Source organism: Neovison vison, chromosome 8 (genome assembly GCF_020171115.1).
Source record: "Neovison vison isolate M4711 chromosome 8, ASM_NN_V1, whole genome shotgun sequence".
In the NCBI taxonomy this organism is placed as follows: Eukaryota; Metazoa; Chordata; class Mammalia; order Carnivora; family Mustelidae; genus Neogale; species Neogale vison.
The window spans coordinates 48591618-48617409 of NC_058098.1; the positions used below are offsets into that span (position 1 = coordinate 48591618).

General features: G+C 43.3%; 2 protein-coding genes across 12 annotated transcripts in view; one reads left to right on the forward strand and one right to left on the reverse strand.

Annotated features, from left to right (window-relative positions):
• GZF1 (GDNF inducible zinc finger protein 1) overlaps window positions 1–12460 on the forward strand; it is a 37860-nt gene extending 25400 nt beyond the window's left edge. For 6 of the 10 annotated variants that reach the window (XM_044263559.1, XM_044263563.1, XM_044263560.1 and 3 more), the window contains 5 exons: window positions 4666–6064; window positions 7388–7482; window positions 9048–9215; window positions 9773–9930; window positions 10299–12460. In XM_044263559.1, coding sequence (XP_044119494.1) covers window positions 4689–6064; window positions 7388–7482; window positions 9048–9215; window positions 9773–9930; window positions 10299–10649 — 2148 coding nt within the window. In that variant the 5' untranslated portion in view covers window positions 4666–4688 and the 3' untranslated portion in view covers window positions 10650–12460. Of the gene's footprint in view, window positions 1–1851; window positions 1872–1926; window positions 2115–2411; window positions 2431–3978; window positions 3995–4665; window positions 6065–7387; window positions 7483–9047; window positions 9216–9772; window positions 9931–10298 lie in introns of those variants that run through there. The other 4 variants (XM_044263565.1, XM_044263558.1, XM_044263566.1 and 1 more) reach the window with 4 other exon arrangements.
• Window positions 12461–14252: 1792 nt separating this feature from the next.
• Window positions 14253–25792, reverse strand: part of NAPB (NSF attachment protein beta) — a 46689-nt gene continuing 35149 nt past the window's right edge. For both annotated transcript variants that reach the window (XM_044263569.1, XM_044263570.1), the window contains 4 exons: window positions 19695–19799; window positions 18626–18694; window positions 18204–18254; window positions 14253–17238 (listed from right to left, as the gene is read on the reverse strand). In XM_044263569.1, the coding sequence (XP_044119504.1) occupies window positions 17128–17238; window positions 18204–18254; window positions 18626–18694; window positions 19695–19799 (336 nt within the window). In that variant the 3' untranslated portion in view covers window positions 14253–17127. The remainder of the gene's footprint in view (window positions 17239–18203; window positions 18255–18625; window positions 18695–19694; window positions 19800–25792) is intronic.

Here is a 25792-nt window from a genome sequence, read left to right on the forward strand (position 1 = left end):
GAGGATGCAAATCAACTTTTAGCAATGTAAAACAAAATCATAAAATAAAAAATTATTCTGGATCTGGGGCCACAAGTGAAAATTGTGTTCATACCAATTTCCTGGAATCATGGACTACAAAAAGGAGTGTGCCTAAGCAAAGATGCCTCTCTTTCACTCTTCAAATACTGACTTAGTACCTAGTATGTGTGGGAAGCTGGCTCCTGTTGAGATAAAACTGAAAATAAATCTCCCCTAATCTCTATAAAAGTAGTAAAGAAAACACTTTTTAAGGCGTATTATTGAATACGCCTTAAACCAGAATGTAACATGCATCACAGGCAATTGATAAGGAAAGAAATCTCAGCCTTTTCATGTTAGCTAACTAGGTACAATCTATCTCGATGTACAGTAATAACTAGTGCTCCAGTAAGACGACTAGACACTACTACTGATCACACATAGTTCATGCTCTCTACCTGGTGAGTGGGATGACTATCTAGGTCATCTACTTGGTTTATCCAGAGTAAAAACACACTTCTCATACCTTTATGACAGGAGTTAGTTGTGCAACTTTGGAACAAGGCGCCCATTAAAATTAGTCTCCTAGGAAACTGGGAGATTGGCGCTTTCTCTCTGGATGCTTACACTGCGAACAGATGGCTTCAGGAGCCCTTGAACACAGCTGTTCTAGGTTCTGGATCATAAAGCTGACTCAGGGCCTAGCTAGTCTTCAGAAGGAATTAGGTACATCTCAAAGAGAAAATACTTACAATGATCACTTTTCTAAACTACATGCTCAAAGAGGGGAGGAAAATATTTTCAACAGAAAGTTAAGCATCTGATTTTTAATCTGCGTTTTATAGTCCTACAAATTACCGACACACCCTGAGGGTAAGACCCCACCCAGCTCTACGCTGGCCACAGTGAGCAAAACTTTAGCCATTGGCTCACAGCGGGAAGTCAGGCCGGATTAATGGAGAACTGAAGTTTAATTTAAGGCGAGTCTTCCAGAACAGGATTTTGATTAAGAATGCACAAGGATGCATGGAAGCAGCAAGGTTTGGGGCTGAAGGATTCAAAGAGGGAGCATGGATTCTTTCCACCGAAGGGCGGCTGGGTCTTCGGGAAGCTCCACAATGACCACTCAAACCACGTGCGTGGCTGCAGACTCCCGGGACCCTACACGGTACGCTGAAGCAAGGTGAGAGGTGGGGTCTCGTGGCTCTTGGGCCGGGGCCAACTCTGGCGGCGACCCTGCGGGAAGAATGCCCGCCGAGCACCCCGCCCCTAGCCAACCCCGTCCTGCAGCGCATGGAAGCGCTTTGTCCGCCACCGGCCAGTCTCAGGACGCACGCGGAACGCCAGCTCCTTCCCGGTGCCAGCCGGCATCGTAGATCCTCCCCTTCTTCGAGTGGCGGACAACGCACCGGACTACGTGTAGCACCCGGACTACAAATGCCACGGGCAGGCAACCGAAGACAGGCCCGAAAGTGACCACGCACCCCTCCCCCACTCACGTGACCTTCTGGGGCTCGCCCGGCTTCGCCCCCGCCGCGCCAAGAACTGCCACGGAACCGCCTTCGTTGTCTTCTGCGCAGGAGCAAACCGTGACTCGCGGCTGGTGATGCAATCCAGCGTGGACTTGGGCTCCAAGCATCTGTCGAATCACGTAACTCTGCTCGAACGGCCTCCGCAGTCAGACGTGCGCGCGCAGCCCCCACCCCTAGACACGGGAGGGGCGGGGCCGTTTGGGGGCGGGGCGGGCCGGGGCGGCCAATTGGCGGCGCCCGCGCTGTTGTCCCGCCCCGCCCAGCCAGCCGTCGGTCCCCGGGGGCCTGGGCCGGTGGACGCGCGGTAGCGGCGGCGGCGGCGGCAACGCCGGCTGGGAGGTGAGTGTGAGGCCCACGGGTCGTCGGGGCTTCTCGCCCCAGCCGTTGCCTCCCGACTTGTCCGAGCTTGGCGAGTGGGCCGGCAGCGCATGCCTTCCTGGAGAAGCGGCGGACCTCGGGGGCGCAGGAGCCTCGGGCGGCCCGGGGTCGGGGTCCAGGCCCGATCTCGCGGGCGCCCTGGATGCCCCCCGCGGCCCAGCAGGCACCGGATCCGTTTGCAGAGGGAGCGTGTGTCCCTTGGAGGTGTGCGGGTCGGAGGGGCCGAGGGGGCGGGGGCGTGCGCCATCCAAGCGAGAAGCCGACCGGACGCGGCCGGGAGGGATTGCCGCACCCTCCTTAGTGCCGAGGAGCCGCGGAGAACGGCCGGCGGGAGGGAGATGCTCGGACACAGAGGTGCGGCCGGGCGCCAGCCAATTACAGTGGGAGATGCAGCTGTCACCCAGGCCGGAGGATTCCTGTCGCCATGATCACTGTCTTCCCTTCCTGTGCTCAGACAGGATGGGAAATCGTACTCAGCAGCCACTTTATTGATTGACTCAGAAATCTCTGTCCGCCGCCTGTAGGTTCACACGTATGCTTGAGGGCCCGGTTGGCAGAGGTTTGGGGCAGTGGAGGGCTACTGGTGAGGATGGGCATCAGATTGAGAGAGCTCTCTGCAGCCATTTCTCCGGCGCTGGGGCTGAAATCAGTGATGGTCCTTGGCCTAGTGTACCGCCCCTTCCCTGCCTTACCCATTTGGGCTTGGTGGGCGTTCTCAGTTGACTGTGGGGTGTCTTCGGGTAACTGTTCAGGCCTCCTGGATGTTCTAGTTACGGTTGAACTCTCAGAGGGCAGTCTTTTTCGTGTTTTGGGGTGGCTGGTGGTTGTAGGAAGCCAGCTGTAGCCCCAGGTCCTGGAAACAGTTATCACTGGTGGGACTGGAAAATTGGGTAGAGGATGGTTTTCCAGGAAAGATGAAGACAAGTTCTGCTCTAGACATGTTGAGTCTGAGGCAACTTCTAAGATCTGACTGAAGGGGGATAGAAGGAGGATGGGTACTTTGGACAGGGGTGGAGATATAGGAGCCAAAACATTTGTAGATTCTACAAATGAAGGTAGATTCTAGAGCATAGGGTTGGAGTGCATCTTGAGAAAGCACATAGGGAGTCTGAGGAAAGAGTAGTTCCAGTAAAGAAGTGACCTGTGCTGGTGTAGGGGGCCACGGAAGCCAGGGGAAGGAGACCTTGGAGTGGGGAGTGAAATCTGCAGTTTCCAGTCATGGAAAGATCTAGGGAGGAAAAGCAGCTCTTTGCATTTGGCACTGCTTAGGTGAGGGGTATGCTGAGCAGTTTCAGTGTGAGTCTGGAGTCCCTGGCTCAAGCCCCAGCCCAATCACTTAATCTTGTCAGTTCCTCTTCTGTGAAATGGGGAAGGTAATAGCGATAATAGCACCTAGGCCTCGTGTATGGGAAGCCAGTAGCAAGTAGCTTACAAGCCACAGGTGTGACTCTGTAAGCACTTGACATGTTTGTACTGGAGCCTCATGGGCTCTGCCATCTTTCTACAGAGGAGCAGACTGTGGTTCAGAGAAATTAAGTTACTTGTTCAAGGTAGCACAGCTACCTTGAAGTTATTCTCATAGAGTAACAATAATTCAATTATAAGGTGTCTAGGGATGCTGGAAATGACCATGGATTATGGACTATTTTTTATCAAGTTTTCCTTGTGGAAAGTAGTTATAGTTGGTTGTTTTCTTTTCTTAAGATTTTATTAATTTGTCAGAGAGAGAGAGCATGCACCTGTGTACAAGCAGGGGGAGCAGTAGGCAGAGGGAGAAGCAGGCTCCCCACTGTGAGAGGAGTGGGATGCAGGGCTTGATCCCAGGACTCTGGGATCATGACCCGAGTTGAAGGCAGGCATTTAACCAACTGAGCCACCCAGGCTCCCAAGTTGCTTGTTTTCTTTCTTATTTTTATTTTATGTTATTTTATTTTTATTTCTTTATGAGAGAGAGAGAGCACCAGCATGGGAAGGGGCAGAGGGAGAGGGATAAGCAGACTCCAATGTGGAACTCCATCCCAGGACACTGAGATCATGACTCCAGCCAAAGACAGACAACCAGCTGAGCCACCCAGTCTCCCCAGGTTGGTTGTTTTCAAAGGTAGACATGATCCTCTAAGGTTTGGTGGCCCTGTGTTTTAATTATTTGATTTCCTGGTCAAAGAGATAGACATTGTTGTTGCGTAAATTTTATTATGGTTTTGAGGTGTGTCTATAAGCAAGTTAGAAAATGATCTAGAGGGGCGCCTGGGTGGCTCAGTGGGTTAAGCCGCTGCCTTCGGCTCAGGTCATGATCTCAGGGTCCTGGGATCGAGTCCCGCACCGGGCTCTCCACTCAGCGGGAGGCCTGCTTCCTCCTCTCTCTCTCTGTCTGCCTCTCTGTCTACTTGTGATCTCTCTCTGTCAAATAAATAAATAAAATCTTAAAAAAAAAAAAAAGAAAATGATCTAGATAAGCAGATTACTGCTGTAATATATTTCATTAAGTATGACTTTGGTTAATTATGTTTATCATTGGGAGAAATCATAGTAATTTTTTTTTTGTGTGTGTGCATATACTACCTTAAGAGGGTGCATTAGGACTTCACTTTTAGAACTCACTAAGAAGTAGTGTGATTTATCTCTTTAGATGAGGAAAGCTAGGTTTTGGTTGTTAATCAGTTGATATCCTTTAGAGAACTGAAATAATCTTGACATTTAATCCTTTTACTTTGGTGTTTGCTCAGGCATGAATAATTCTTGTTTCTGTTTTCAGAGCTGTTACTCGAAAGAAGAAACATGGAAAGTGGTGCAGTTCTACTGGAATCCAAATCCTCACCATTCAACCTTCTGCATGAAATGCATCAGCTACGCCTTCTTGGTCACCTGTGTGATGTGACTGTCAGCGTGGAGTACCAGGGCGTCCGTGAAGAGTTCATGGCTCATAAGGCGGTGTTGGCAGCCACCAGCAAATTCTTTAAGGAGATGTTCCTTAATGAGAAGACTGTGGATGGTACGAGGACTAACGTCTATCTAAATGAAGTACAAGTTGTTGACTTTGCCTCATTTCTTGAGTTTGTGTACACTGCAAAGGTACAGGTAGAAGAAGATCGGGTGCAGCGAATGCTGGAAATGGCTGAGAAACTAAAATGTCTGGACTTATCAGAGACTTGTTTTCAGTTGAAGAAACAGATGTTAGAATCTGTACTTCTGGAGTTGCAGAACTTCTCTGAGTCTCAGGAGGCAGAAGGGAGTGGTGACTCCCAAGCCGCTGTTGCTCCTGACCCCAGGGCAAGTTCCCCAGGGGACAGTCCTCTCACTAATGGCCTTGGGGAGTCCTCAGATCCCCTAGTAGAGACAATCAGCAATGGCATGTTGCCAGATATGCCCCTGAAGAAGTCCAAGGATAAACCTGACAAGAAAAAAGATGCAATCAAGCCTCCCTACCCCAAAATCAGAAGGGCCAGTGGAAGGCTGGCTGGAAGAAAGGTGTTTGTGGAAATCCCTAAAAAGAAATACACAAGAAGGCTGCGAGAGCAGCAGAAAAGTGCCGAGGACGGCATGGGGGACTGCCGAAGCCCTGAGGACCCCAACCCAGAGGCCATGGGAGCAGAGGTGGAGCCCGTCACAAAGCGTGAGGAGGGCGGAGTGGGAGTGGAGTCGGCCCAGGAGCTGCCAAAAGCAGGCAGCAGGGAGGCCGCAGGCCGCGTGGAGGAGGATGATGACGAGGAGGAGGAGGGCGAGAAGAGGAAGAGCAACTTCAAGTGCACTATCTGTGAAAAAGCCTTTCTGTATGAGAAGAGCTTCCTGAAACATATCCGGCACCACCATGGGGTGGCCACTGAGGTGGTTCATCGCTGCGACACGTGTGGCCAGACCTTTGCCAACCGCTGCAACCTCAAGAGCCACCAGCGCCATGTGCACAGCAGCGAGCGCCACTTCCCATGCGAGCTGTGCGGCAAGAAGTTCAAGCGGAAGAAGGACGTCAAGCGGCACGTGGTGCAGGTGCACGAGGGTGGTGGCGAGCGCCACCAGTGCCAGCAGTGCGGCAAGGGCCTGAGCTCCAAGACGGCACTGCGACTGCACGAGCGGACGCACACAGGCCATAAGCCATATGGCTGCACCGAGTGTGAGGCCAAGTTCTCACAGCCCTCGGCGCTGAAGACCCACATGAGGTAGGGCCGGGGTCACCGGCCAGAGCCACTGAGAGGGTGCTCTTTGCCTGCCATGTGGCCCGTTTGTGTTCTGAGGATGGGGTTGGAGAGAGATCGAGGTCGTTCCAGGGTTTGACCAGTGTGGCTGTGTCTGCAGATGTTCCACTTCTTAATTTGTGGCCTCTAGAAATTGGGGGTCTGCTTTGGGACGTCTGTGAATTCTCTTCCTTGGTGGAGTGCCTCTTCTTTATTCAGCCTTCCTACAGGCCCCAGGCTGATGGCTATCCCCCTCACTCTGTGCCCAGTTCAGCACAGAAGCCTGGACATGGAACCCAGGCCCTGCCAGTCTTGTCGCACGGCCACTGCAGGCCAGGCTTTCCCAATCCCAGAGTAGCCTCTGGAGCTGACCATGCCTGCCATGCTTATACTTGAGGGCCAGTTGGGCTAATGACCTTCATTTCTCTTTTCCTTACTCTTCATTTAGAACTTGGACCTGTGACCAGCTGGTCCCACGGTCCCATTGAAGATCTCTTAGGGCTTTAGGACCCTCCTCTGGTTGTAGGTGTTCGTTCTCGGGGCTTGGAAATTGCCACTGATTAGTCTAACCTTCAGAATGAGGACAGTGTTTTCTGTTCATAATTTTTGACCTGTAGGTGGAGTACACTGGTTTTTATTTTTTTATTTTAAAAAAAAGGTTTCCTTCCAGTGCTGTTTATGCTTGAAATCCAGAGAAGCAGTTTCGCCTCTTTTCTAGACCTGCATCGTCAGGCTGGGGCGTCTTTGGGGTGGTACATGGTGTTCATTTTCTTTTTACTCTGTGATCAGTTAAAACCTTGACAGGAAGCACGCAGTGAGTCGTGGTTGATGGCTGCTTCATCCTAGTTGTGAAACTCAAATGCTGATGCACGTTCCTTAGAAACCAGCTTTTTTCAGCATTTTGAGAACCGTTCTTTCTGGACTGCTCATGTCGTCTTAGGAATCGTTGGTAACGGTTTTGATCACATGGTGCTCGGTCAGCTGTAGTCCCCAAGGTGTTTGTGGTCAATTACTCTGATGAGGAAGCTTTGCAAATACTGCATGGTACTATTCAGTGGTGAAGAGAGGGAGCAAAGGCGAGTGTCTGCTGGCTTGGGCCCTGCAGCGTCCCCTGGGGAAGCACAGCAGCCAGCTGGCCTCCAGCAGAAACGAATTTGGGGATGGAGGTCATGGGCCTGTGTACTTCCCCTTCAGCCGTTCTCATTTGGTCTCTTGGAATAACCATCTTTGCAGGCTAGAGTGGAAATTATATTGCAAAGTGAGCTTTGAGATACATCCTAAGTTATCATCTGAATGTTGTACTTTCAGAATTCATACAGGGGAAAAACCTTTTGTCTGTGATGAATGTGGTGCAAGATTCACTCAGAACCACATGCTGATTTATCATAAAAGGTGTCACACAGGTAAATACTCAATGCTGTTGTGATTGAATGTCTTTCTAGCTGTAGAAGAAACTGCCATTTAATTTAGAAGTTGGCTTCTACTAAAGTGGTGCAGGCTAAGGCCTTGATATAGCTTTTCCATCTCGAAAGTGAGCAAAAACAACTCAAATATGCCCATAGCTCTCTGGTGCTGGCATGCTCGTGGTGGCAGCCGTGCACACTGGGCAGTAGGAGCTGGCACGTGAGTCTTACGTATCAAGAGGTATGAAACAGTTCCTACTGTTCTAGCCCCAAATTCCATTTCTAGGAATCTGTCTTAAAGCAATTATCCAAAATATGGGAAAAGCTATATGCTCTCATCCCCCTTCTTGCTCTCTGTAATAACAGAGCATTGGAAACAGCCTGATGGTCCAACCACAAGGAAGTGGTTCAGTAAACTGGTAAATCCATCCCTTCACGGCACCTGATGGGGCCACTCCCAGGGCTATGAATGTTATGAAAAACACCTGTGTTTGGATATGGATTGGAAAATGTACAGTTGTGCACACAGCTAATTCCAGTTACATTGAAAACCTGCACATAGAAGACTAGATGAAAATAAATTGCTATATAATATATTAGGTGGTGGGATTATCTCATTTCTATTTTTCAAATTTTGTGATGTGATTTTATTATGTGAGGGAAAAAATTCAGGTTGACTCTATTCAAATTGAGCACAGCCATCCTGAGGTTCAGAACCTTAGTATATAGGATGTAGAATCTAACTGTCATACACTGCTGTTACCATACTGATCCAGTTCTTTCTTGCTTGCATTTAAAAATTTTTAACTCTAAAGACTGCCATATGAGCCTCAAGTTCACATGCAGGTAAGGCAGAGCTGAGGCATTTAATGATGAGAATTACTGACACCCTGAGTAAGAATTGGTGCCTGATGAAAGATTGGGGATGGAGGTGAGGTCAGGTCACACTGAAGCATTAAGTGAGAACTGGTCAGTTGATGAGAATATTAATGTATTCATGGTCTGTTAAAGCCAGTATTTTTATTTTGATGTTTGTAAAGTCAGGGGCACACCTAAACAGATGAGTCTGATTTGTGGGATTAAAAGACTAAATCTATGCAACACGAAGTAGAAACATTTTTCTCTTGTTCTGTAAACCAGCCCAGGTTTGTTGGAGTTGCTGCCCCAGAACAGCGGTGCATATGTATCCGTATAAACTTCCTCTCCTCTCAGGGGACACTTTGGTCCTGATAAAGTGCCACACCAGTGCTGCTTGGAAAAATCCAACAATTCCCCCAAACAGATTGTAATATTAATTTCTTGTTTGGAATGACTAAATTTACAAAATGTGGGCCAACTAATGATCTAATTCTAGGCTAGTGGAACCCTTCTTAGGATTCCCAAGGATATTTTACCTGAACTTGCAGGAAGTAGCAGGCATCCTACACAAATAGATGTTTTAGGACAGTTTCAATGTGAAGATGTCACGTGCTGTGACTTCATATGTGTTCTAGAGTGTGGGCCAGCTCGTTGAGGGTTCTGGTGCTTGTAGCATTTCTAACTTTCTGTCTCACCTTTTCATGTAGGTGAAAGACCTTTCATGTGTGAAACATGTGGCAAGAGTTTTGCTTCTAAGGAGTATTTAAAACATCACAATAGAATCCATACTGGATCCAAACCCTTTAAATGTGAAGTTTGTTTCAGGACTTTTGCCCAGCGGAATTCACTCTACCAGCACATTAAAGTCCATACAGGTATGGCTGGCATGTCTCTAGGGAAGGGGAGTTCCTTTCCTAGTGTGGCAAGGATAATGTCCCAAAAGTTTTATGTTTACTAGAAAACTATTAGAATTTAGCATTGTTTTGTGTGTCATATAGCATTTTAAAATTTCTGAGTTTCTAGTTTCTGGCTCTCACAAACTGGAAAGGTAGGAGTGTTTGGATGTGGATGTGGAAATGTGGACATTTTAACACTTTCAGATTAGAATTCGGAGTAATGGTCCAGATATATTAGTGTACACACACACAAATTCAGTTATTATGGGACTTGGAATTTTATATTCCGTTACTGTGGAAAACAGGTTTAGTTCTGTAGATGTAGTACCTGCTTTTTAAACCCCCAGAAGTTTAGCATAAACTTCTGATATCACAGGAGTAGATTTGTACCTGTCAGTCGACTCGAGTTGTTCCCAGCATAGCCTTCTGACTGCCACTTTCCAGTGGTCTCCTAGCAGCATGATTCCAGAGCATACAGAATTCAACACAGTAGGCTGGAGAGATCAACCCGTGACTTTTTTCTCTTCCCATCTCAGGGGAACGTCCTTATTGCTGTGACCAGTGTGGGAAGCAGTTCACCCAGCTCAACGCTCTCCAGCGTCACCATCGCATCCACACGGGGGAGAAGCCATTCATGTGTAACGCGTGCGGGCGGACATTTACTGACAAGTCCACCCTGCGGCGGCATACCTCGGTAAGCAGCAGCGCAGTTTCTGCATGACAAATCGCTGGTCCCAGGTGCACGTAACTCTAGACAGAAATGCCGGCCGTCATTCCTTAGGGTCATCATAGAAGACGACAATGGGCCTTTCCTTTTCAGGTTTTCTCTGCAGGGAGCACATTCACAGTGTGAACGAAGAACTGAGTCTTGGGTCCCCAAGAGCACAGTCTATGACACGTGCTTCTTAACAGTGACAGTGGTGGTAGAGAAATACTTGGCCATTAGTGGAAGGGTATTTTGCCATGGTGGAAACTAAATTGAAGTTGAAAAGAGACCACTGTTGTAAAAGATGTACTTGTTCAGAGACACGTTGTGACTTCTGTTTTGTGTTTGATTTGTAGATACATGATAAGAATACTCCATGGAAGTCTTTCCTTGTTATTGTAGATGGCTCACCCAAGAGCGATGACACGCACAAGACTGAGCAGCCGGATGAAGAATATACATCATCCAAACTTTCGGATAAATTGCTGTCTTTTGCAGAAAATGGCCATTTTCACAACCTCGCCACAGTCCAAGGCAGTGTATCCACGGTGCATGAGAACAGTTCTGCAGACCCAGCCTGCAAGTCGGACGATTGCGTGGTGTCTCAGGACACACTGCTGGCCACCACCATCAGTGAGCTCAGTGAGCTGACTCCACAGGCAGACACGATGCCAACACAGCTTCACTCGCTGACCAACATGGAATGAGAGCTTTGGTGCCTGCCAGGCAGATCCTACGCTGCGTCTCCGCATGTGTGATTGCTGTATGCAGGTTCATGTCAGGGGCTAAGACGAACTGTCTGCGAGCAGAGTGGGCAAGAATACCTTCTGCACATTTTCCTGAATCTCTGCTAACTTGCACGTCTTTATCAAAGCATTTTTAGAGCTTCCCCTTAAAAAATCCTAGTCTGCATGATCTCAGCTATGCTTGATCGACAAAGCAGTTAACATGACCTCACTGGATCCTGGTGCAGGTCGTATGCATAACGCTTGTCCTGATGTGTAGGAAGTTTGGACAACTATGAAACTGTAGAATACAGAGCCCTGGCCCAGCTCATGAAGTTTATGTTAGTGATCTCCCTGGTCTCTCAGCCTGCCTTACCCCTCAGTGTGGGTTTAGTTCCCTGATAATTTTAAGCTATTTTTCTACCAAGCTGAAATAAAACTGGGACCATGTATTTTCAGCTCTTTGCTGTTGAACAGAAGCAACTCGATTTGCTTGGGGACCCTTGAGTTGGGACTGAAGAAATGGATGGTGGCATTCATTCTCTTCCACCTCCTCTCTGTAGGCACTAAAAAAGGAATGACAATTTGAACACTTGAAAAATGGCTTTCTGTAATCTGTACTCACAGCACATTCACAGCTAGGAAGTTGGCTGTAGAGTAACTGCTGAAATGAAGTGTAGCTGTTGGGTTTCATTCCTAAAGTCTGATTAGGTAAAAGCTGTCCTACCAAAGATTCTAGCAGCAAATGGTGTAGTGTTTTTGCAGAAGTGTAAAAAGTGAAGTAAGAGGCTTTAGAACACTTGAAACACTGTGGAGTCCTTTTATTCACAAGTAGCAATGAGGTGATCTGGCAAATCTTAGAACACAGAGTGTTAGTATTTTTGGCTAGGTTTTCCTGACTTAACTCTGTGACTTTCAGAAATGCAGAATTCCTCTTTTATGTATCAAGAGCTTGAAACAGGCAAGTAGTCCCCTCACATTTCTTTCCTTGGGAACATGTGAGCACATAAGCAGAAGGGACCAAAACCCTTGGAACTTATCTTTGATTATGCCTTAAGCGTGGATTGTGAAGAACCAGGAACTTTGCCTTCAGTGCTCCTGTGGCTGGCTCATGCTGGCCTGCTTAAAATGAATTTGCAGTGAAGTTAATTCTTTATTTGCTAAGCCTGATTCTTGGTTCCAGTGGCTTGGATGTGTGGCCGCATGCTAAGTGCTTTGACTCACATGTAACCCTAAACATAATAATTTAAAGAGAGAACCCGAACAGTTTTTTTGTTCACTAGTTGTTTTCCTTATATTTTAATTTATTAAACTTGCTGTGAAAACATGTTCACTTTCTAAGAGAAAGGTACTTTATCCTAAGTTCCAGGATGAAGATACAGCTGTACCATGCCAGAAACTAATGTGGGAAGACTCTCCCTAAATGCTTATTTTGTTTTAACTTGTAACATGTTAAGTAAATACTAAAACCACTCTAAGATGTTTTAGGTGCTGATAACATGTTTCACACTTGCTCTTGAAGATGGCAGTACTGAATTTTCAGTGATGACAGTGTATCCTGGTTGTGTTTACAGAACAGCAACAGTGAAACTGTCACAAAACCATTTTACTTTTGGTAAGAATGAGCCTGCCCAGCTGATGTACTGTTTCATGGAATAAAGTCATCTTAATGGAAGGAATTTAAATAATAGATTATTTTGTTACCTACTGGAAGAATTTTTGTCTTGAATTTGTTTCTTTAGAATTCTACAAGAAAATCGTTTAATGTGTTAATAAATGTTTGCTTTCTAAAATGTTTTGCATATCTAAAGTTTATTTCCACTGTTAAAATCTAGGCTCTGTAGAAATAAGATTCTTAACTGGAACAAGTATAATTCTCTTCCATTTCATGGGCAATGAAATGTAAAATCAGGGTCTGTAGTCCTAGGATTATCTATGTAACTGGACTGCATATTGACTCCAGACGTGAAAGCCTGGTAGTGAGGGACGCTGGCCTCCTGTGAGGGACGGCTTACTACCTGTGCAGTTGGTGCTGGGGCAGATGCAGAGAGGCCTTTTCAGTGTGATGTGACAGGCTCCTTCACAGCTGTGTCTCCAACTAGACCCATTTCTGTCCTTACCAGGAAAGTAAGGCTGCCCCCCAGAGCAGAGAAATGCAAAAACCCTGCAGAAAACCCAGCACAGAGGGATTTGTGGGGTGTCATGATTCCTCTTCATCCAAGTACAGTCTTGCTGAGAGAAAACAAGGCTGCCCTCTGAGTATATCGGTCCCAAAAGTGTGATCAGAAAGTGCCCAAAGTGCTGGTGCTGTTCCTCCCACAGCATCACGATAGGCGATGGGGTGATTTAGTGCCTAACAAACATTTTGTGGGAAATGCTCGCAGCACAAAGTCTAAAGCACTCTGCCACCTTTGATTTTACCCAAATTTGTTGTACAGAATTTGAAGAAAGCCATGTTGTGGTGGTGGTAGGTAGAGAAGACCTTTATACTGACTGACTTTAAGAGGAATATGGTTTTGCTATATGTGATAATCCAAACCAAAAAATTTGAGTTTTAATTCTAACCTATTCAATTTTATACCTTGCCACAACAGGGAAATTTTTGGAGACCAAATGAGTGCTTGTCTCTTAACTAATAAACTTGGTGGTGGTCATGTTACTTGAAGTAACAATATTATTTTGGTGGGAAGTATGAGGCCCGAGACACTCTTAAAAAGAGGCATTCACTTGTACCAAGATGGCCTCAAATAACCAAGCAGGCTATAAACATGGCTTAGAATGCCATTTGGCGTAACATCCTAGTTGAGCCCTGGAAAGCACCCACTTACCTCTGCCAATCTGTACGAGGACCCTTACCACAGCTGACAAAACCAGGTTTTTAAACCACCATGGTGGCTTTCATTAGGAAAGGATTCTAAGAGACATCTGAATAAGACAGATCAACTCAGAATGCCTAAACTGGAACAGCCTGTTCTACCATTCATTTTTTAAAATTTGCTTTGAAATATCTTTATTTAAGTTGTTGTGAATATACTGATGGACCTGACCACTGTTCTGAGAGGGTAGGAGCCGGCCTACACTAGCCTCTACCCCCAACTTGAGTCCCAAGTGGCCTGTGGCTCGACCTGCCTCAGGGACATGTCACCCCGCTAAGACATCCTGCAGAGTGACATGAATACCCACATTACGAACAGATTTGAGGGGCTTCAGGGTTCCTCACCCCCCCACCCCCACCTAACAGTTTTCTAGAAACCCAACCTCCTTGCACCTGGCAGGTGACTGTGGCCTAAGGGATGCCAGAAAAGTTTTTGCCAGGTGTGGCCAGAATGGACAACACCATGTGAACCCAGGGACTGCACCTACAGGCTAGAACCAGGGCTTCCACATAAATCCTCTGCTAGCAGATCTGCTCCAGTGCCTTTCATTTTCAAGTGACGGAGGTTTTGAGGTAGCTAAACTATTTGGATGGATATTCAAAGAGCCCAGCAAATAATACCCATTGCCTTAAACCGTAATGGGAACTCCTTCAAGGAAAGGAAGCTACTCTTGATTTGTATAAATTTACATAGGAAAGACCCATCAAAATACTCATAATTTCCACTTTATTTTCTGTACAGGGTGACATAAAACATACATATTCTTTCTGCTAAGGTAGAGTGATCGTCACATGGTTAGTTTTCATAACATAATCCTCCACCCGAGAACACGAGGGAGGAGACCCTGCAGTGCCCGACACAGCACTGCGCAGGCAGGAGCCTGCTCCAGGCCACAGCTCACACTGCAGGCAGGCGGGTCGCAGGTGCCATGCTGTACTGCCGGGTCCCCTGAAGGAAGCCACAGAAGTTGCATTTGGACATTTTAAATGCACAGTACCAGAGAAAAAATAAATGCACACACTTTGGTTACAGGGATGTCATTACACACTGTCACAACTGTGCAAAAATACTGTTTTTTCAAATCATTAAATAAAAAAGGAACTCACACAAGCTATAAAAATGTTGCCACAAAAAGCAAAGCTTTCCTGTAAGAAATTTTAACTGACTCTGACTACGAACTAACTCCAGATTTGATAAAATACAAGAACCCAACATAAATGGTCATTATATTTTATTCATAAAGAACATTCTGTAACTCCTTAAAACCTAACTTGGGCCTCATGGTACTACCCTATGTTGGTGGGACATTTCAAAAGTTTGGATAATGTTAATGGACTTTCTTCTCATTCTCTTGTTCTGTTCTAGCCATTACAAGTATTTTCACTTTTTTCATGTGAAATATTAAAAACAAAAAATTCTTAACCCAGCCACTGATCCCAGTGTTTATTTCAAGACAAACTAGCAACTCTCCAACTGACATAATAAAATGGTACCAGTACTGTTTTTACAAACCATACCTCTTTCTCAGAGGGTCTGACGGGACCATGTTGAAAGCTAAAGGAATCCTAAGAGAAATCATTTGGTTCTTACTTTAAGTGGTCACATCAGAAGGACCTTTTAACAAGTGAAAACAAATCTTGCACACTAGTGATGAAACAAGCATCCTGGCAGGCTAGGATTTAAATGCTCTCCAGATGAGAGAGACTTACAGTCTGAGGACACAGACAAAAAAAGCACCCTCCTTCCTATACCTCACTTTTACAAAAGTGCATTTGGCTGGTTGTGGAACAGATGAGGCATAGGAACCCATGCTCTGCTCTAATCATTTCTTCATAAGAGATTCTGACAGGAAGTGAAAAAGTACCAAAAGGGCTGCATTCCAAATTGTACTATAAGTGATAGCCAGCTTTCTTCTAAGAATCTGAGACCTTTAAAGGAAGGAACATTCATCAGATCCCAGGGCACAAGGCCAGTGCGTCCACGTCTTCTGGTCCATTCAGCCCACCCTGTGACATCTCTGACCTCCTCTCCACCAGGCTATGTTGGCACAGGTGACCCCACAACCGCAGCTAGGAAATCCACAGTGACCTGAAGGGCAGCCTCTACTACCAGGCATCAGCTGGCCCTATCAGCTACTTTCTTGCTACTTTCTCCCTCATCTCAGTCTAACATGCTCACCATCCCCTTGCCTTCCTCCATGCTCAGCCCTTTTTGTGGCGTATCCTCTACTTCTGTCCAACAAAAGCCAATCGATCCCAGTGGAGGGACATCCAAAAATGAAAACACCCTTCAAATGCCAGTTTCCATCTGACCTAACATGGGAAATTTCATTATCTGTCTTTAATGGTAGCAGCATAATTTTAGAAAGACCTACAAGCTAGGACTGACAAAAAAATACACATCAAACTTAAGTCAGTTAAGCATAAAAATACAGAGAAGATTCAGAAAACAAGACCATGTCTAAAGCACAGTATCAGCATGTTAAATTCATAAATCAATAGAGCAAATATTATGTAAACCAAAATGACAACCAAATTCAAAAATTCAAGCCAAAATGACTCCATTAGCTGAGAAGAAAATCAATTCTCCTCAGAAGCTCATTGCCCTTCTTCCCCAACTGGACACATGGTAAACCTCTGTACCGTATTTATACCACTTAACCCATCACGTTTAATTAAAGGGTAAAGTTAATGACCTGGTCTCTCTGTGGCCTTGACGCAGATTCACATGGTGGTGGTACATCAGGCATCATCTCAACGTGGACAAGTGTATGAATGTGAAAGTAAATAAGAGGACATGCCTTTCAAATTACTTTTATGTGAATATAAAGGGTTCTACCCCAACTAAAAGTGGGAACTATCTCCAGGAAAAGGAAAAACTGTTTTGTACAGATCTCTAGTGTGTGAAGGAGTATAAATCCATCAGACTCACCCTGACATCGGCCCACACACAACAGCAAGCCCTGCCAGGAAAGTCCCTTTTCTCACAATGTTAAGTAAGTGATGCTGGCAGACCCCGGCTGTTCTGAATTTTTGCATGCATGTTAGCAAACACTAACAATATAAAAAGCAAACAAATGATCACTAGCACCATCAAAAGAATCACAAGAACAACAAAAACCATTTTTAGTAAGTGAAGCCATAAAGCTCATTCCTAACAACCATCCTGAACTAAACATGTAAACTTAGAGAATATATCCAGGTGCGAATTTGTGGAAAGTATGCAAAGCATCTATTACAATGATTAGGCTGGGTACTCCAGTCTAAGAAAATGACATAAAAATACACGATAAAGTTAAACACAGGCTCTGCTGATATCAAAACAACAGGAATAAGATTCTGAAGTAGTTCTCAGAAAACTCTGGGTCTCTGACAAACATGAAATAGCCCATTGCACCCACAATATGCACAGGAGCTTCCCAGCTGTCCACTTCATGAAGACACAAACACAGGGAACTTAAACACACAGATGGTTTGGCCCATGTGCAACAGAATTAAGCCATTTAATGGGCATCCCATAAAGATCATGTGGCCCTAACATGAAACTAAAGAGGAGTCAGCTGCATGCCACAAAGACATAAATGTTCACTTTAGGTCCCCGTCTCCTTCTCCATCCCCTTGGATGGACTTTTTGATACGAAGCAACATAGTCGTGAGCCACTGATCCAAGCGAGATATTGAGTCAAATTCCTTCACCTAGTTTTAAAAAAAAGGTGGGGAACAGAAATTAGTCTATGGAAATATAACCAAAACACACACAAAAAAACCCCAAGCTATTTAAACATTACTAAGTGATAATCCTCCAACTTTCTTCATTTAAATCCTTCATTCTAGTTTATAAATTTTCTTCATGAAAAATGCTTTATATCATTCATTCCAGTTTATAACTCTCTTCACTAAAATGGCTTATGTGTTCTGTGACTATATTGATGGAGCTAGTGACAAGTTCCTGTGCTTTCTAAACCGCTTTATGTGCTAACATGCTGAGCTCCTAACTGCCTTTGTAACTGGAAGAGCATACTTAATGTGACAAGGGAAATGAAACCTCATATAAGAACGGAACATGGAAAATGCATGGTGTTCTAAGAGTCACTGAACATGAATCAGCGTACTTGCAGAGACAGGAAAGACATGTGGAAGTGGAATCGTTTTAACTCATTTCAGTGCATTACCAGAGAGTGGTATTTCAATATGATTCAAATGGTTTGGTAGCCAAAGTGAAACAGAAAACATTCCTTTCCACTATTGTGTCAAAGCCATGAGTAAATTAATGGAGGATACTGAGCAATCTGCTTAATTATAAACATAAGAAGGCAAATATGGGAAAACAGAAAACTAATGAGTATATTAAAAAAAAAAAATCTTCCATTTCTTTTATGCCAAGAATATACCAAATTCTGTTTTTTATATTTCAAGCTGTATTTCATTCAAACAGCAAATTTTAACAGTATGTGATAGTGTATTAAATTTGTCTCCCAGCTAAATTCAACAGGCTAATGGAATTAAGTAATTACAAAGGTTTGTGGGACATATAACATAGCCTTTGGGAAATACAACTTAGGTATATCGGAAAAATCTTCAAATAAACGTTCAGCACTCATACAATGAAAAGATGTTTCTAAGCTTCTGAGAATGTACTACATTGCAAATACATAACTTACTGCTTCAGTGTAAGCTTCACTGTTCTGTTCTTCATGAGCTTCTAGAAGTTTCTGGTAGCGTAAGCATGAAAAAATTAGTTTGGTAGGCTAAAATGTTCCACCTATGAATAGATACTTTAAATACAGAAATAGCCTTAGTATCACATTAATTGATGTTGCCAAATACCTTACAGAATAGAGGAAATTCTCAAATATAAGCCACAAGTTACCCCAAGTCAGGAATCTAGTTTTTGTGCTAACATTTCTGAGTTGCTTGGTTTAGAACACAATGCTTATGTCTTTGACTCTGCTGGCATCTGAGACCCATTCTACAAAAGCAGGAGAGTACCAGTGCTCCTCAGAGAATTAGAGTTTCATTTTAGACCTGATCCCACCTGACAGCAAAGGGCGTTTTTCTTCTTCAAAGTTGTGGTGTTACTTACTTTCAATAACTTACATTCCCTTGAATCAGTAAATGCTGGAAACATCTCTTCATATTTCTCAAGAGCAAGCTGAAAGAGAAAAGCCACTCATTAATGCCCCACTCACTGAATCAGGAAATAAAGCCCTTTCTATCTGAACATCTTACTACTTCAGTTAAGAATTATCTGCAGCCTATTTAAATGTATAAGAAGTATGCTGTTAAACTCAACATCAAAATCAACACAGGAAACCTTGTTCAGTTTGAATTACTAACTTCGGTTAAGAATAAATTTCTAAACCAGTTTTTCTGAATTAGGTTGCTGTAGAGAAAACAACTTGGACCAAATCTAATTTGTAAAAACTCACAAACCAAGTTTCTGTGACCATTCACTACATAAAGAAGCCCTTCCTTAACAATGTCCAGATTCCACATAAATACCACTCTGCTTAAAGGCTGGAGGGAAGGACACCTTTCCTCTCAGCAGCTTTACTTCCGTTGTCCGAGCCCCAGACACAACGACAGTCCAAGTCTCTGACTCCTGTCTCCCCAGTCCATGTTCCCACATAATTTTGGAGTTTAAAACAAAGGATGTTATTCCACTTTTATTGTCTCACCACTTTGCCCCCTAATTTCTTTTTCTTTTTTTTAAGATAGATTTATTTGTTTGAGAGAGACAGAGAGAGAGAGAGCGAGAGAGAGCGCATGAGCAGGAGGGGCAGAGAATCTCCAGTAGACTCCCCACTGAGCAGGAGCCCGACACATGTCTGGATCCCAGGACCCTGAGATCACGACCTGAGCTGAAACCAAGAGTCTGATGCTTAACCAACTGTGCCACCCAAGTGCCCCAACCCCCTAATTTCTTTAAAGCAAAACTACTGAAAGGAACACAGCTACCACTTCAGCAGCAGTTTCAAGATTACAGCTAGGATGCACAGCGTAGTATAACTGTTATTATTATTATTAATGCATGCAGCTTGGTTTTGCTATAACCAATATCACCCAACAAAGCATATCATGAATGACAGAAGGCCTGAGGCGAGTTCTCATGGGTAAAGTGCAGCGGAAACTTGCGCTGTGTGACTCCTTACCTTAGCATTCAGCTCATCTACTATGAAGTGACAGAGCGCTGCTTTAAAGAAGTAGTCCTTTGCACTGTACTTCAACAAAGGATTATCCATGGTGTTTGCCCCAACCTAGGCACAGGAAGCAGAATAGATTTCAAAGGTTTACTTTTTTATAGTAGGCAAACTGATCCTTACCTGCCCTTTAGAAAATATCTATGTCTTACATCAGTTTTGCTATGAATATATTTTTTAACTCAGTATCACACACTAGAAAATTTTACTATATAAGAAACAATATTTGATACATAAAGTACTAACATGTTAAAAATGACCCAGAAGACTTCTACTTCCAGGAAGATGGAAAAGACATTATTTTTCTCTATCCCTCCTGCTAAGAGCAACTGAGAGCCCCAGTCACTTTATATAAAATCAACAAAAGGAGACTGAAAAGTAGAGACAAGATAGCAGACCAGCTAGGGTCCTTGAGACACACATAAAATACAGCAGGGAGTTCTCTGGGTTTTTTCTTTCACCTAACCTCAACCTAAAATAGAAAAAGCCAGCAACTCATAAATGCCACACTAGATGCAGGAGGAAAGAAGCAAAGAAAGAAAAAATTCTGAATATTCAGAAGTTTGCTTTCTCTAGCTGAAGGACCTGGAAAAGGGCAACCTAACAAGACAGAAAAGTTGGTAATTACTGCTCATTCTAGCCAAATGCCATAGAATATCATGGTCCTTAACCCTACTCACTTCAGTAAAGACCCTAGATGGAGCTGAGATGTCAATACTTTTGAGACTGCAATTGTGGAGGAACCCCAAACCCCTGCCAAAGTGGCTTCATGAAGGCCCAGAAGGAAGCCATGTCTTCATCCCTGCCAGCTTGTAATGGCCCATCCTCCTTCATGCCTGCTGCAAGGCAATGGAGACTATGTTGGGAGCCTGGAGCTTTGCCTCCACCCAGTAGGAATGAGACATCATCTCTAATCCCCCAGCAGTCATGGTTTCAGAAGAGGCCTAGTGTAGTATTAAGACTTCTATCACCATTTGGCAATAATGAGAACAATCCCAATGTGATGTTGGTGGAGAGCAAGCATGGGTGGGAATGGCCACCCCCACCCAGGAGTGAAGCAACATGCCCCTTCTTCTGCCAGAGCAGGGTCACAGAAAACCAGCTGAAGGAGAAGGTTTATTTATTTTAAGGAGAGAGAAAGAGAGCATGAGCAGGAGGGGCAGGAGAGGTAGAGAAACTCTCAAGCACACACCATGCTGAGCACAAAGGCTAACAACAGGACTTGATCTCATGACCATAAGATCATGACCTGAGTCAAAACCAAGAGTCAGGCGCTTAACCAACTATACCACCTAGGCACCCCTGAGAGAAGGTTTAAACATGATCCGGTCCAGCTGTCATAGTAGCTCACAACACTAAGAAACAAGATCTTAAGCTAAATGAAAACCAACAGATGAAAGCTCTGAGATAACAGAAATGTTAAGATTATACAACAAAGATTTTAAAGGAGCCCTCAAAAAAAATGCTTCAATAAGCGATTATAAAAATGCTTAAAACTGGGGCGCCTGGGTGGCTCAGTGGGTTAAAGCCTCTGCCTTCGGCTCAGGTCATGATCCCAGGGTCCTGGGATCGAGCCCCATGTTGGGCTCTCTGCTCCGCAGGGAGCCTGCTTCCTCCCCTCTCTCTCTCTGCCTGCCTCTCTGCCTACTTGTGATTTCTCTCTCTCTCTCTGTCAAATAAATAAGATCTTAAAAAAAATGTTTAAAACTAAGTAAAAAACAAAGCATCAATAAAGAAAAAAGAAATATCCAGCGAAAAAAAATCTCATAAGATACAAAAAAGAAACAAATGGATATTTCAGAACTGAAAAGCAAAATAACTTCATAAAAAGTGGATAGGCTCAACATCAGAATAGACAGGAGAGGAAAGAATCGTGAACTAATGACAGAACACTAGAAATTACTCAGTCTGAATAACAGAGAGGAGACAACAGACTGAAAAACAAAACAAAAACAAAAACAAATGAACAGAGTATGATCAGAGATCTATATGACTATAAAATAAGGTCTAACATTCAGGTTGTCTAAGTCTTGGGAGGAAAGGACAGAGAGAAGGGAAGAAAGAGTACTTGAAGAAATAATGGCTGAAAACTTCCTAAATTTGGCAAAAAACATAGAACCTACAGATTGAAGTAGTGAATCATCCAAACTGGATGAAAGCAAAGACACCCAAGCCAAGTCACATAAACTTCTCAAAAACAGAAGCTAAGGAAAAAACTTTAAAAGTGGCCAGAAATGGGTACCTGGGTGACTCAGTCATTAAGTGTCTGCCTTTGACTCAGATTGTGATCCCAGGGTCCTGGGATTAAGCCCAGCATCAGGCTCCTTGCTTAGCAGGAGGCCTGCTTCTCTCTCTGTCACTCCCCCTCCATGTGTTCCCTCTCTTGCTGTGTCTCTATCAAATAAATAAATAAAATCTTAAAAAAATAGAATAAATACAATCAGCATTAAAAAAAAAAAAAGTGGCGGGACGCCTGGGTGGCTCAGTTGGTTGGACGACTGCCTTCGGCTCAGGGCGTGATCCTGGAGTCCCGGGATCGAGTCCCGCATCAGGCTCCCAGCTCCATGGGGAGTCTGCTTCGCTCTCTGACCTTCTCCTCACTCGTGCTCTCTCTCACTGTCTCTCTCTCTCAAATAAATAAATAAAATCTTTAAAAAAAAAAAAAAGTGGCTAGAAAAGAAAACAATACCTCACCTACAGGAGAAAAATAAGTCTGAATGAAAGCAGACTTCTCATCAGAAACCACGGAGGCCCTAAGTGGCACATTTTTCAAGTGCTAAAAGGAAAGAATTATCAACCCAGAACTATATACCCCAGGAAAACGTGCTTCAGGAATCAAGGGGAAATCAAAACATTCCCAGATGAAGGAACAAATATTTGCACCAGTAAAACCAGCCCTAAAAGAATGGCAAAGGGATGTTCTCTAAATGCAAAGGAAACAGTGAAAGAAGTAATCCTGTAACATTAGAAGAAAAAGGACACAATAACTAAAATATGGGTAAATACAATAGGCTTTTCTTCTTCTCCTGCGTTTTCTAAAATTATGTTAGAAGATTGAAATTACAATTATAACCTTGACTGAGGTAGTTTTCAACATATGTAGAGAAAACAGTTAATTTATACTGAATGGGGAAGACAAAGGGACAGAAAGTAAGACTTCTATATTTCACTGAAAATGATAAAATGGTAACATCATCAACTTGTGATAAATCATGTACATATTACACCTACAGCAACTAGTCAAAGACTAGTATTTAGTCAAAGACATTTACTTGAAAACACTACAGATAATCAACCAACGCACTATAATTCAGGAAAAACAGAAAAACAATAAAGGGCATAAATAGAAAACAACAAATAAAATGGCTGACTTAAGCCCAAATATATCAATAATTACATTAAATATAAAGGGTCTAAATACACCAATTAAGAGATTCAGAGATCAGATTAGATTAGATTGGATATTCAGAGAATAGATTAGAAACTAACATAACTATATGCTATCCGAAACTCACTTCCATTACAGTGATAAAGGCAGGTTCAAAGAAAAAGGACAGGAAGAGATAATATAAATATTAATCAGAAGAAAGCAGGAGAGACTATATTAATATCAGATAAAGTAGACTTCAGAACAAAGAAAACTACCAGGGACAGCAGGGGACATTATATAATGATAAAAGTGTCAACCTACCAAAAGACATGGCAAACCTAAACATGTATACAGCAAACAACAGAGCTGCAAATACATGAAGCAAAGACTGATAGTAATGAAAGAAGAGAGACAAATCCACAATCACAGAGACTCCAACACTCCCCTCTCAACAATGTACTGAGATAGAAAATCAACAAATATATGGAACTCAACAATCCCATCAACCAAGAAGATCTGATCAACACTACAGAACACATTATGAAGCAACAGCAGACCCACAAACAAATACCAAGTCAGACCATATTCTGAGTCATAAAACTTTATTAAATTTTTAAGAATTGAAATTATAGTGTATTCTCCAGCTACAACAGAATCAAACCAGAAATCAACAACAAAAAGATAAAGAAGAAAATCTCCAAACACTTGGTAACTAAACAAAACATGTCTAAACAATCCACAGAAATCAATATATACAATGAAATAAATAAAATAATATAACAGAATTGTGAGACATAGTGAAAGCAGTGTTTAGAGGGAAACTTATAGCACAAAACATGCATACACAACAAAGAGGAAAACCAATAAGCTCAGTTCCTATCTCAACTCCCCAAAAAAGGAATAGTAAAATAAATCTAAAACAATAAGCATGAATGGTGAGTGCTGTGAAGTGTGTAAACCTGGCGATTCACAGACCTGTACCCCTGGGACTAAAAATAAATTATATGTCTATAAAAAAATTAAAAAATTAAAACAGAAAATAAAAGTATATTATCAATTAAAAAATGGACTAAAGATTTTAAAGAAGATACACAGATGGCAAGTCAACATATGAAAAATTGCTCCATATCATACAATATCAGGAAAATGACATTCAGATAATGATGAGATACCTCCACACACCTATTGGAATGGCCTAAATCCAGAACACACTGACAACACCCAATGCTGACAAGGATGTGGAGCAATAGGAACTTTATTCACTGGTGGTGGGAATGCAAAATGGTACAGCCCTACTGGAAGACAGTTTTGGCAGTATGCTACAAAACTAAGCATATTCTTACCGTGAGATCCACCAGTTGTGTTCCTTGATATTTACCCAAAGAAGTGGAAAAAAATGTCCATGCAAAAATCTGCTTGGGGATGTTTATAGCAGCTTTACTCACAATTCCGAAATTTGGAAGGAATGAAGATGTCTTTCAGTAGGTGAATGGATAAATAAACTGGGGTACATTCACATAATGGGAAATAATTCAGCCCTAAAAACGAATGAGCTCTCAAGACATCAGAGAACTGGAGGAATTTTAAATGCATATTACTAAAATGAAAGAAGCCAATGGGCTAGTCCATATACTGTGTGATCCTAACCATTTGACATGATGAAAAGGCAAAACTATAAAAAATTCCGTGGTTGCCAGGGGTGTGAGATACCGAGAGAGGGATGAGTGGCCAGAGCACAGAAGATTTATAAAGGAGTGAAAACATTTAAATGAAAAAAAAAAAAGGCATGAAATAATAACATTAGAAATCAATGAAACTTAAAAACAGAAGTACAGAGAAAATCATTGAGTCTTACCAAATGTTTAGAGAACGAACACCAATCGTTCACAAATTCTTCCGAAGAGGAGAAGGGAATACTTTCCAACTCATTCCATAAGGGCAGTATTACCTTGCTACCAAAACCAAAGCTCTCATAAGAAAATTTAAGATCAATATTCTCATGAATATACATTGAAAATCCTCCAAATAGACTAGCAAACTAACTGAGACAACTTATAAAAAGGATTACACATTATACAGTACAGGATTAGTTTTCTCCCAAGTGAGGTCTTGCCTTTGTCTGAGGCTCCTGGGGAGTCAACTCTAAGCCCTTGCTTGGAATGTCCACCTGAAAGAGTGTTTTTGCTTACTTGGATGTCTCTGACAATATGGTTCAGCTCAACCTAAGGAGGGACTGGAGAATCTGTGACTTGAGCCACAATAAAAATTCTAGACACCCAATAAGGTGAACTTCTTCCCCTGTTGGCAATACTCCATGGATATTTCATCACACATCATTGTTGGGAGAAGTAAGTACTGTCTGTACAACTCCACTGGGGAAGGACAAAAGGAAGTAAGTTCTACACTTGCAACTCTCCTGGACCCTGTCTTAAGCACCTCTTCTTTTTGCTGATTTTAATCTGTATCCTTTAATATAATAAGCCATAACTGTGGCGTAACAACTTAACCACCGAATCCTGTGAGTGCTTCCAGAGAATTATCAAACCTGAAGGTACTCTTGAAGACCCCCAAACTTTCCAATAATCAAGAAGGATTTATCCCAAGAATGTAAGAGGTTGGTTCAAAATATGAAAATCCATTGACGGAATACAGCATATTAATAAAGAACAAAAAACATATG